This window comes from Nematocida homosporus (genome assembly GCF_024244095.1).
Source record: "Nematocida homosporus strain JUm1504 chromosome Unknown 1841, whole genome shotgun sequence".
Taxonomy (NCBI): Eukaryota; Fungi; Microsporidia; genus Nematocida; species Nematocida homosporus.
This window is the reverse complement of record NW_026250648.1, coordinates 18,367-29,430: the sequence shown is the minus strand read 5'-3', so window position 1 is coordinate 29,430 and position 11,064 is coordinate 18,367. Positions and strand designations below refer to the sequence as shown.

At 44.5% G+C, this 11,064-nt stretch overlaps 6 protein-coding genes across 6 annotated transcripts; 5 read left to right on the top strand and 1 right to left on the bottom strand.

Moving 5' to 3' along the window:
• Nucleotides 1-510: 510 nt before the first annotated feature.
• On the top strand, nt 511-4,680 carry NEHOM01_1992 (TATA-binding protein-associated factor; the record flags this gene model as incomplete). Its single annotated transcript, XM_051490870.1, has 1 exon — nt 511-4,680. The coding sequence occupies one exon, from the start codon at nt 511-513 to the stop codon at nt 4,678-4,680; it is 4,170 nt and encodes a 1,389-aa protein (XP_051346830.1).
• A 493-nt stretch (nt 4,681-5,173) lies between these two features.
• Nucleotides 5,174-6,280, top strand: NEHOM01_1991 (cell division cycle 20-like protein 1, cofactor of APC complex; the record flags this gene model as incomplete). The annotated part of the gene is made up of 1 exon (XM_051490869.1): nt 5,174-6,280. One exon carries the CDS (start codon nt 5,174-5,176, stop codon nt 6,278-6,280), a length of 1,107 nt encoding a protein of 368 aa, XP_051346829.1.
• A 58-nt stretch (nt 6,281-6,338) lies between these two features.
• NEHOM01_1990 (uncharacterized protein) lies at nt 6,339-6,956 on the top strand (the record flags this gene model as incomplete). The annotated part of the gene is made up of 1 exon (XM_051490868.1): nt 6,339-6,956. One exon carries the CDS (start codon nt 6,339-6,341, stop codon nt 6,954-6,956), a length of 618 nt encoding a protein of 205 aa, XP_051346828.1.
• Nucleotides 6,957-6,977: 21 nt separating this feature from the next.
• On the top strand, nt 6,978-8,852 carry NEHOM01_1989 (uncharacterized protein; the record flags this gene model as incomplete). Its single annotated transcript, XM_051490867.1, has 1 exon — nt 6,978-8,852. The coding sequence occupies one exon, from the start codon at nt 6,978-6,980 to the stop codon at nt 8,850-8,852; it is 1,875 nt and encodes a 624-aa protein (XP_051346827.1).
• A 420-nt stretch (nt 8,853-9,272) lies between these two features.
• Nucleotides 9,273-10,031, bottom strand: NEHOM01_1988 (uncharacterized protein; the record flags this gene model as incomplete). The annotated part of the gene is made up of 1 exon (XM_051490866.1): nt 9,273-10,031. The coding sequence occupies one exon, from the start codon at nt 10,029-10,031 to the stop codon at nt 9,273-9,275; it is 759 nt and encodes a 252-aa protein (XP_051346826.1).
• A 75-nt stretch (nt 10,032-10,106) lies between these two features.
• On the top strand, nt 10,107-11,057 carry NEHOM01_1987 (Gti1/Pac2 family transcription factor; the record flags this gene model as incomplete). The annotated part of the gene is made up of 1 exon (XM_051490865.1): nt 10,107-11,057. One exon carries the CDS (start codon nt 10,107-10,109, stop codon nt 11,055-11,057), a length of 951 nt encoding a protein of 316 aa, XP_051346825.1.
• Between the last annotated feature and the right edge of the window lie 7 nt (nt 11,058-11,064).

Sequence of the window (11,064 nt, the reverse complement as noted above, 5' to 3'; positions counted from 1 at the left end):
CCTGTAGTTAACTCGTCTAAAAGTAGAGATATCTCGAGAGCCTCATTAAAGATGTGTGGGGGATGGCACGGACACCACACCAATCATTGATACTTTATTCAATACCAACCCAACCTTATCATAATTATATCTTGTAGAAGTTAGTATGGGTTGAAAACGGCGTGTAGTTGCTCAGTAACACGACATTGGGTTAGTATAACTTAGTACAACTTAATAGACATAACACAACACAACTTAACTCAATACTAACACACAACACAATCTAAACACAACACAACTCAACTTAACTCAACCCAACCCAACTCAACCCAACTTAACTTAACTCAACTGAATGTGAAAAAAGAAATCTCTCTCACAGGGAATCGAACCCTGGTCCCCCGCGTGACAAGCGAGAATGATAACCACTACACCATGAGAGATCAAGAGGAAGCCATGTGTTTTAAAGAGAAAGATGAAGTTTGCTAGTCATCACACCACCTGTCTAATAAAGCGAAAAGAATTTGCAATCCCATGGCCAGTGTTAAAAAGCTATTTAAGGCCCTTAAAGACTCGCCTGGTAAAGGAGTTAAAAGACATATTGCCCAAGAAATTATTAGTACTTATTGTCGAGTTTCTGCTATTTCTAATTTACTATTTACTGAGACTCTTTCTTTATCTGAAAGCACTACCTGGGAGGACCGAGTAGCTGCTTCGCGAGTGATTGAAGAGATGGCTAGGTGTGGATCTATTTGTGAGTCGTTTATCTTAAAAGAATATTCCTTATCTCTTGATATTGATGAAGTTCTAGCCCGGCCTAAGTTCTTAGCTGCTTATTACAACGGACAAGAGGACTCTAAGGCTAAAGGCAAGAGCTTTATCGATCTAGAAGACCATAACGTTGTCCTTAGTCTTAGTAACATCAAAATTCCTGGTGTAGCTGCTAAAGATAAAGATAAAAAGGACGAAGGAGGACTCTTCAAGCGCAAGAAGGCTAAAGAGAGAAAAGAAGACCTTTTAGAGAAGAAAGAGATTGAGTCGGCTGAAGGGTTTTATAGTGCGGTATTAAGTAATTTAGAGTCCTATACCTGGGAGACTAGGCATGGGGCAGCTTTAGTTCTATTGGGACTCTTCCGGGGCATGCACTTGCGGGAGTCTCAGGTTTTAACAAGTAATACTTTAGATAGTGGGCGGTTTTTAAGGCCTTTATTAGTGACTTTGATGTTAGATAGGTTTAATGATTATGAGATGGATGTAGCTTTATCACCAGTACGAGAAACGGTCGGTAAGGCCTTACAGGAACTCTATGGCTTCTTACCGGGTGGAGTGGCAGCAGCAACTCTTTCCTTATTAGCAACTTTAGGTGGGTATGAAGAGTGGCAGGTTAAGTACAGTGGACTAATTGGAGTACGGTGTATCTTAGGATCGGCTGGTCTGCAATTAACGCCTAAAATTGCGGCTAGTATTGGTGAGGTCTGTTTAGGCCTACTAAACGACTTTGATGAGGACGTAAAGGGAATGGCAGCTTCTATTTTAGAAGGTCTAGTTAGTTCACGGGCGGCTGAAGGCGAGAATAAGCAAATGCCGGTCTCAGGAGATAAGATAGTTGAATTGTGCTGGGAAGCTTTGGCTGAAGAGGAAGACTTGGCGGCAGCTAAGGCTAAGATCATTGCTTTAATGGAGACTTTGCGGAAATTAGGTTGTTCTTTAGGCGAGTTAGATAAGGAGCAGTATTTATCTTTGTTGCGACTAGTACGTAATTCAATTGATAGTGTACGTTTGGCTGTTCTTCAACTCTTAGAATCAGTGCCAGTTGTATCTCCACGTGATGCTTTATCTGCTTTGATGTTTAGTATGCTTATGGAGACAGAAGAGGAGATTTCACGACGGACTAGACCGGTTTTAGCTAAGGTAGTTAAGTCAGTAGGTGAGAAAGACTTAAAATCGGTAGTTGAAGCTATGCTGCCTTTGATTTGTGCATCTCCGAGTAGTGGTGATGCGTTGAAGAAATTAGGGACTTTGATTGTGATTGGTGAGACTGATATTTGTGTTTCTGATGATGGGTGTAAGGCAGCTGGACCGGAACGAGTGCTTTTTGGCCGAGTAGCTCTTTTTGAAGCGATTATGGATATGCCTGAGACTCGGGCTGTGGCCAAGTCGTTTTTCAAGAGTAGTAGTCGGCCTTTGCCCTACTTTGGACTCTTTAAAGGAGTATTAAGCATAAGTATGGGTCAAGCAGGGTTAGAAGAGTTTCTGGAAGTTGAAGCTAAGCTAGAGAATAATGGAGATCTTAATCGGGGTGTATTTGCTCTGGTTAGGATAGGACTAGGTAAGGCTCCAACTGAAAGTTACTCGGCTTTACTTTATCTATTTATGCTACTTACTCCAATGCCGCTACTAAGACTACTTTCACGTACGATTCGCCAAATGCTAATACAAGCAAATCGACCAGTAGATACGCAAGCGAGTTCTAATTCGCATAGTAAGTGCTTGGAAGATCTGCTTAATTTCGCCGTTGAAGCCGTTTGTAAGCGCGAAGAAGAGTTACAACGTGAAGATGCCAATCGACTAGCTGAAAAGGAAGATAAGAAACCAAAAGAAAGAGAGGTTAAACGGCCTAAAGTAGCCGATGACATCCCAGAAGATGAAGAGCCCTGGCGACTTCAAGTCCTCTTCCAAGAACTAGGCGATGAGTTCTTAAGTACTCCCAGCTTCCAAAGTCTTAAACAGAACCCAACTCGTGCAGTTTCTTTCCTTAAGTCTACTTTAAGTTGTTTTACGCGCTTAGAAGAGTTAGTCTTTGCCTTTAAACCTGCGATTGATTTACTAGTCCCAGAAGTAGTTGGGTTTTTAATAGGTAGAGATAGTGCTTTAAATGAACTATTTGTGCTGCAAATGAAAGATATTCTTGATAAAATGCCCAGTAATCCAGCTGGTAATAATTATGCTAAGCAATTAGTCTTCTTAGAAGCATGCATTCCTTCTTCTCGGCCTGATTTACTAGTTGTTCTGGTCTTCCCCTTGATTAGAACAATGAACGTAGTGTTTAGTGCTCCTGGTGTTCGTGAAGCAGCTTCTAAAGCCTTTTCGGCTCTTGTGCCTTTTATGTACTTAAAGAGTCCGGTTGTTTGTGCCCATGATACTCTTAGGGCTCTAGTTCTTTCGGAAAGGTCTAAGATTGAAGATCTACATCGCCGTGATGACTTAAGTTCTGTACCGATGAAGGTCACTCTTCGGGAGTACCAGAAGAAAGGAATTGAGTGGCTAGGGTTCTTGCATAAGAGTGGACTGTCCGGTATGTTATGCGATGACATGGGACTTGGTAAGACTGTGCAGGTTCTAGCTTTTATAGCCCTACAGCAGACTAAGACTAAACAACCGGGTCCAGTTCTAGTTATGTGTCCTTCGGCCTTAACTGGTCATTGGCATACAGAGGTAGACTCTCTCTTCCCTACTCTTAGCAGTACAACCATTCAGGACTTCAAGGGAGTTGGGATTTGTGTTGCTTCTTATGATAAGTTTAGAATGAACTATGAAGCATTTACACAGTATAATTGGCACTATCTTGTTCTTGATGAAGGTCATATTATTAAGAATGCTAACACAGTTCTTCATGCCCGAGTTAAGATGTTAAGAGCCCAGAATAAGATTCTACTAAGTGGAACGCCGATTCAAAACTCGGTGGCTGAGCTTTGGGCCTTGTTTGACATTCTTATGCCGGGATACTTAGGAAGTGAGAAAGAGTTTGGGGCTGAGTACTTAAGACCTATTATGCGCGGTCGTGAGGATAAAGGTACACTAGCGGAAGCTGAAGAAGCTCGGAAAAAGTTGGAAGCTCTGCACCAGCGCGTTCTTCCTTTTATGTTGCGGCGGATGAAAGAGGCTGTTTTGGCTGACTTACCGCCTAAGGTAATTACGGATGTACGGGTGCAGATGGAAGAAGTGCAGCGGAAGATTTATGAGGAGTTACTTAGTGAAGGAGATACGGCGGCCGAGTATGGTGAAGTGTCTACTTCATCGCGAAGCTTTGCTCATCTCTCTAAACTTATTCGTACATGTTCTCATCCAGGTCTCTTATCAAAGACTGATGATCCTTTAGGGTTGAGTTGTGCGGAACGGGCTAAGCTACCTTCTGGGAAGATGTTGGCTTTACTGGACTTGTTAAAGACTATGGTAGGTACGAGTAAGGTCTTGGTTTTCTGTCAGTATAAGGCGACTATTGATATTGTATCGGCAACGGTGGCGGAAGTAATGCCGGAGGTGCGCTGGTGTCGGTTGGATGGCACGGTTAAGGGCGACGAAAGAGCAGCACTGGCCAAACGGTTTAATGGCGACCCGGAGTTATCTATTATGTACTTAAGCACGCATGCGGGTGGGTTGGGTCTTAACTTGACTGGTGCCGATGTAGTGATCTTCTTTGAACACGACTGGAACCCGATGATGGACTTACAGGCGATGGATCGAGCCCATCGACTTGGGCAAAAGCGGTCGGTGAGTGTCTTCCGGCTTATTACTGAGCGCACGATTGAAGAGAGTATTATGTCTCTGCAGAACTTCAAGCGGTACATTGCTGGTGCTATTGTTAACCAGCAAAATGTTGAGATTGAAAGCATGGATACGGCCAATGCTCTAGAGCGCTTTGGCAAGGAGAAGACTTCAGCAGCACCAGTTGATAAAGAAGATGAATATCGTGATCTGTTTTAGGTATCACAACCAGATGACCTCAATACCACTCAAACATCTCTATCAAACACCTCTATCTAATACCTCTATCTAAACTAGTAATAAAGTAGTATAATTCACTTAATTCATCTAACTAATTCAACCATTATATCTAGCCACCTCACCTCACTTCACTTCACACCACACCACTTCACTCCAACCCAAAACCAATACCAACTCTATCTTATCTCACTACCCTTCAAATTATTCACAGCACCACCAAACACTAACAACTTACACCAACTCAGTACCAACTCAGTACCAACTCAGTACCAACTTAGTGCCAACTCTATCTTAAACAGATCCTAAACCGGCCCTAATCCAAATACTAACCCAACACCTAACCTAACTCAACTCCACCTAACACCTAACCCAACTTAATACTAAACTAATATTAAACTAACGCGAGTTCTATTTGTTTTAGGTGATATAATGAATTGGAGGTCTTGTCATAATTGGGGTTTGTTTGTAAATAATGCGGAGGTTTATGTTCTTCAGTGAACACTCGGCTATCTCAAGTGACGATTTTATGGAGAAATATAGCCTGCCTAAACGCGGACCGGCGTTTGCTAAGGAGTACGAGCGTATTTTCCAAGATCGTCTACCAATGACTTTGCACCAGGAAACTCCGGAGAAGCCAGAGTTTGTTGAGAAACGGGCTGGGCCTATTCGCTGTACCAAAGTCAAAGGTCTGGCTGATGACTTCTATAGCAGTCTTTTGGACTGGCAAGGAAGTAATATTGTTTTTGCCTTAGACGAACGCGTCTTTGTTCAAAATTTCCTTACCAGTCGCATCTCACTGATTGCTCGACTTAGCAGTACATACATTACGTCGGTTAAGCTTTCTCCAGATGGATCTTGTATTGGGGCTGGCACTTGTACCGGTGATGTTGCGGTAATTGACTTGCAGGGTAAAATCATCACTCGCCGGCATCAGCACAAGTCCCGGATTGGCGTACTTGAATGGGATGGCCGCCAGATGCTTACTGGGAGTCGAGATAGGTCGATTAGGTACATTGATCCGCGCTCTCCTGAGGATCCTCGGGCTGTAATTGTACATACCCAGGAGGTTTGCGGCCTGGCCTTTTCACCGACCGGTGCCTACCTGGCCTCAGGCGGCAACGATAACAAAGTGTTCGTCCTGGATGGTCGCGCCCACTCCTCGGTGGTGCACACCATTTCGGCCCATAAGGCAGCAGTTAAAGCTATTGGCTGGTGTCCTGATCGTACGGATTTGCTGGCTTCAGGTGGGGGTACGGCCGACCGAACCGTTAAGATTTGGCAAATAGCTGGTAATTTGGAAAAGCTACTTGACTCCATTGACTACGGCTCACAAGTCTGTAACCTCAAATGGACCAAAAAGAATGAACTGATCACCACCCATGGCTACTCGCAAAATGACATTCGTGTTCTTGATGTGAGTAAGAAGAAACAGACGCGAGTGTTTGAAGGCCACAAGAACCGGGTTATTCATTTTGGAATGAGTCCCGATGAAGAGTACTTTGCCACCGGCTCGGGCGATGAAACAGTCTGTGTTTGGCGGGCCCGTGAAAATGATCTAGCCAACTTCCCAGTACGGTAGTCTGTTTGCTTGCTATGCCAACCAAATGTATAAAACAGGTCCAGCTCTCTAACACATCATGGACAAAAACAAAGAAGACAGCCCCGATAAGTATGTCTCTTTTAACATCTCTGATCTACCTACTTATGGGTATCTCTACAAAGAAGAGGATGAGAAAGGCTTTAACGACGACTTCAGCTTTTCTATCTCAAAAGAGCCTAAATTTGGCGGGGCTCTTCTAGCCGATGGCCTTTCTCCATTCCTCGGCAAATACCCAGCCAAGCCCGAGCTTCATGAGCCACAATCTCATCCCAAAGGCCCAATAGACCTTTTCAAGGGCCTCCCCGAGACCGCCAACACTCTTGGCTACCAGCCGCCAATGGGTCTTCCCAAAGAATACCCTCCCTACAAGAAAGCCCCACCCAAAGACCCCATGGAGAAGTACAAAGCCTTTGGCTACTCACCTTACGGCCAAAGTGAAGAGCAGGCCATCTTTGTCAATGCCAACCAATACCCCTACATTAAACGCCGCAAAGAAAGACGAGACTACCTGGACTCCCTAGAAAAGAAGAAAGACGTCGGCTACCAACACGAAAGCCGGCATAATCACGCAATGAAGCGTCCTAGAGCGCCATCTGGGCGATTTCTTACCAAAGAAGAGGCCATGCAGCAAGACCCAGAGGCAGATAAGCAATAAACGCATGACCATTTTTTCTTTATGGCTGCTAGGGAAAATGAGACTGTTCTTGATGCCTACTTAGAGTCAACTATTCTTCTTTACCTTGATATTCCTTATTTCCTGAATAATCCTTGGTATTTGTCTTTATGGCGGCGTTACTATGAGATAAAGAAAGATGCGGCTGTTCTCTTTCTGATGTTTGAGCGTAAAGTTGGTTTGTTTGGCTCTTGGCTGTATGTTGAGCTGTATGAGCATTTTCAGCGGCAGAATTGTCCTTCTTGCGCCCAGGAGATCATTCGCGAGGGTTTGAAGTCCCAGGCGTATCCTAGAGAGGATTTACTCGACAAAGCCGTGGCTGTTGCTGAGAAGAAGCATCCATTGGAGAAGCCGGCGCGAATTAACCTGTTTGGCCGTGAGTGGGTAAAGAAGAGCCGACTGGCCTATGATAGTGAGGCCTTTTTGGTGGGAGGATATCGACTGTCCTTCCTGGAGTACAAGATAGTCCGATATATAGAAGCAAGAGAGAGACTAATTGAAGAAGAGACTGAAAAGGGTCTGAATGAAGTGTCCTTGCTCTTTGGGTCGAGTCGAGTAGGCCAGTCTCAGCACAAGGCGGCCTTAGATGAGATTATTGCCGGTGAAACTACAAGAACGGCTATTGGAGATGTGGAAAGTACGAGTATTAATGTGCTCGAAGAAACACGGGATGAAAAGGTCTTACAAACTCACCGAGTAAGTGGTTCAGCCGCAGATAATGTAGACTCGAGTTGTCCGTCAAGACTTAACTCGGCAGCTGCCCAACTAAACCAACAAACTATGAACCAGTTCATGCCAGGTGCTGACTCTCTTATTCTAAGCGATCTTAAAGAGATCTCCACGCCTCTAGTCAAACGACCTAAACTAGCAGATCTTTCAGTTGATGGCCAAGTAGGCAATTTAGTAAACAACGAAGTAAGCACTCTAGCAAACAACACAATACTAGCTCCAGTAGATACCGTAAATACTAATCCTACCCAGATTCCAACCGCGCAAACAAGTATATTGCTGGAAAGCAACCGGTCCTTGCTGAATGACCTAGTTGGTATAGTAGATGAACTACCCACGGCTAGTCCAATTGCCCGGCCAGATACCCCGCCCCCCGTAATCGACTCCGAGTTAAGTAAAACCCCAGCCCCTATCTCTATTCCAATTCCACCCGCCCCGGGCGATAAACTAGTCATTGCTGGCACTCTTTATATTGCTAAAAAGACTCTTGGTGGCCAAACCTTCCTAGTAACTCGTATTGCTCGACTAGGTGATGGCCATGTTACTCTTAATGCTCGCGACTATGCCCTGAAGGTTCGACCTCTTCCCCAAACTCCGGAGATCGAGCTCAGCCGGCGTTTGAAAGCCAACTCACACTGTATTCCCCTGGAAGAAGTATTTGAATCGAGTTGCCAGCTCCTTTGTCTCTTTCCTTATCTCGAAATGGGATCACTTAAAACAGCCGTCCTTCTTCTAAAGAACCAATACGGACATTTACCTGAGGTACTAGCCGCCCATTATATCCACCAGCTACTGCGTATCAGTCAAGATCTGGCCCAGCAAGGCATTAGCCTTCTTAACTGCACAGAAGATGACTTTGTTCTAGCCGCCGAGGATAATCGAATTGAGCTCAAACTAGCCTCTTATGGTAATCTAGTCCCCACAGACGTATCCTCGGCTTCTAATTTAGCTACCAATACCAATACTATGCCTGCCATCACTTTCTTGACCACCAGCACCAACATAGTCTATTCAGGCGAGACTCTTCACCCCCAGCCATCCGCTCAGTGGCAAGGTCGTCTGCAAAGCTACCTTACACAACCTAAAGAATCCTCTGAGCTTCAGAACCTGTTTATCTCCCAAGAGGTGTCCATCTATGAGTGCAGCTAGAATCAATTACAGCACATTGTGTGGCAATACTGTAATTCGGTTATGTTATGTTGTGTTACGTTATGTTACGTTGCGTTACGTTTGGTTGGTTGGTTGGTTTAGTATATGAATTAGTTCTGTGATAGTAGTGCATTAGTAACATTTATTGATGATCCCAAGACAACACTAATCCAATACCAACTCAATATATCCCTAACCCATCACAATACAATACTAACTTAACACCAACTCAACTCAATACAATACTAACTTGACACTAACTCAACCCAATTCGATTTGAATTCTTAAAATAAATACAACTGATCCTGTACTCTAGTTTGGAAGACTTGAAGTCCCTTTTATTTTATCTACTTGGTTCTTCTATTTATGTGGCTGTACATCAAATAACTGGTGCAACGGCTTAGAGCACCACAAATTGGATTAGTGAAAGTAAGAAGACGATCTAATCTGATAGAACTTCTTGGGGGTGTACTTAGGACTCTTCCAAATTGTATAAACACTCGACACCAATGATAGATAAGAGTAGTTTTGATCTAAACAGTCCGAAATGCTCTCCAGAGTTGCACTGAACGCCTCCAAATCGTCATAAAAGGCCGGGGCATTCTCATGTAGATACTCCAGAACCTTGGCTACTGAGTTCTGTTCCAGGAGAGTAAAGATCTTAGGCGTCATACTCTCCTTCTTCCGATAGAGAATCTTGCCAATCAAGTGAAAGAAGGACACCTGGCTATCTGGCTCATCAATCACGTAGTGCTGCACCGAAGTCGGCAACTTAGCTAGCAGGCCGGCCTTGTGCAGGCTTTCTGGTACCTGAGGCAGCAAGAACTTCTGGTGCATGGCTCGTTGTGTAACCTTATTCAATCGAACATGGACAGCGCCTTGAATCTGCTTATAGAGATACGGAGATTCAGTTTCGAAAACAATCCCATGGTAGGCTTTCTTTTTGATTTGATAGTTATCACCAGCCACCCGCAATAAATAAACCGTGCGAGGATTCAAGCGATACTCAGACCACTCTAACTCACTGTCTAAGAGGACTAAGTCATAATCATACTTAGCACAGACACTCCGGATCAAAAAGGTCTTCCCACAGCCGGCAGGGCCCGAAACAACCACGGGTTTTTTCAGCACATCCAATAGGGCAGTCTCCAACTGTGAAACTTTCAACGGAGGATGCATAGCCAGCAAAAAAGAAACGAACAAAAAGATAAAGTTCCTTATCATTATTAAGTAGGTAGCGAGATAGAAAAGATGATGCAGAAGTTTCAGAGCCACGCGCCCACGCTTACAATCCGTGAAACTTCAACGACCAAAGAGACAATTTTTGGGGCCTTAAGATCAGAAGAAGAGAGCCTTAAAATCATAGATATGGCTCGAATGAATGTTTTACCCCGAGTAACGTCCCGTTTGACTGAGGAAGAGAGGCTTATGATTCGGCCCGGCAGTATTTATGTCTATGAGGAGGATGAGAGCGGGATTTCGCGTTGGACAGACGGCAAGATGTGGTCCTCGTCCAAAATATACGGCCGCTGCCTGATTTATTACCAGTTAGAGGCCCCGGAGAACAAGCAGGCGTTGGAATCAGCAAGAAGCGCCACTACCATAGAAGAGATTCTTCATGCAGGCAGACAAGCTATTTCTAATGAGGACGCACCGGTCAAGCGGGAGTCCACTAGGGACCCATCTGGGCTGATAAAGATGACTATTTCTTTAACATACCAAAAGAAAGTCTATCATCTAATTGCCTATACAACCACTAAGTTCATGCGAGAGTCCCAGCGCCTGCCGCTATGGGAAATGGTGGATGCCTGGAAGGTTCCACCCAATCTTCAGCTAAGAATGGCCTATCGCCGCAAAAGAGCCTCGCTTCAAGAGATAGATCGACCTGAAATACCAAATGCCTCTCCTCGCCGACAAGATAAGGATCCGCGCCGAACTCGATCCTGCCCCAACCTGCTTTCAGTTGAGACTCCCAGCTACTCGAGCAGCAAAAAAGCCCAAGATATTCTCAAGCTAGATCTTGATCTCGACTCCCGGTTCTTCAATAACACGCATCTTCTTAATACACACCTCAGTGTATCCGATGGCTTTAATCCCGCCAGTACTTTCAATATACCCAGCAACACCAACCCAACTGATAATCTCACCCCAACCAACAACATCAACTTATCTTTCTCCTGGGAGAGTGAGAACTACTTCATCTAAGCACTTA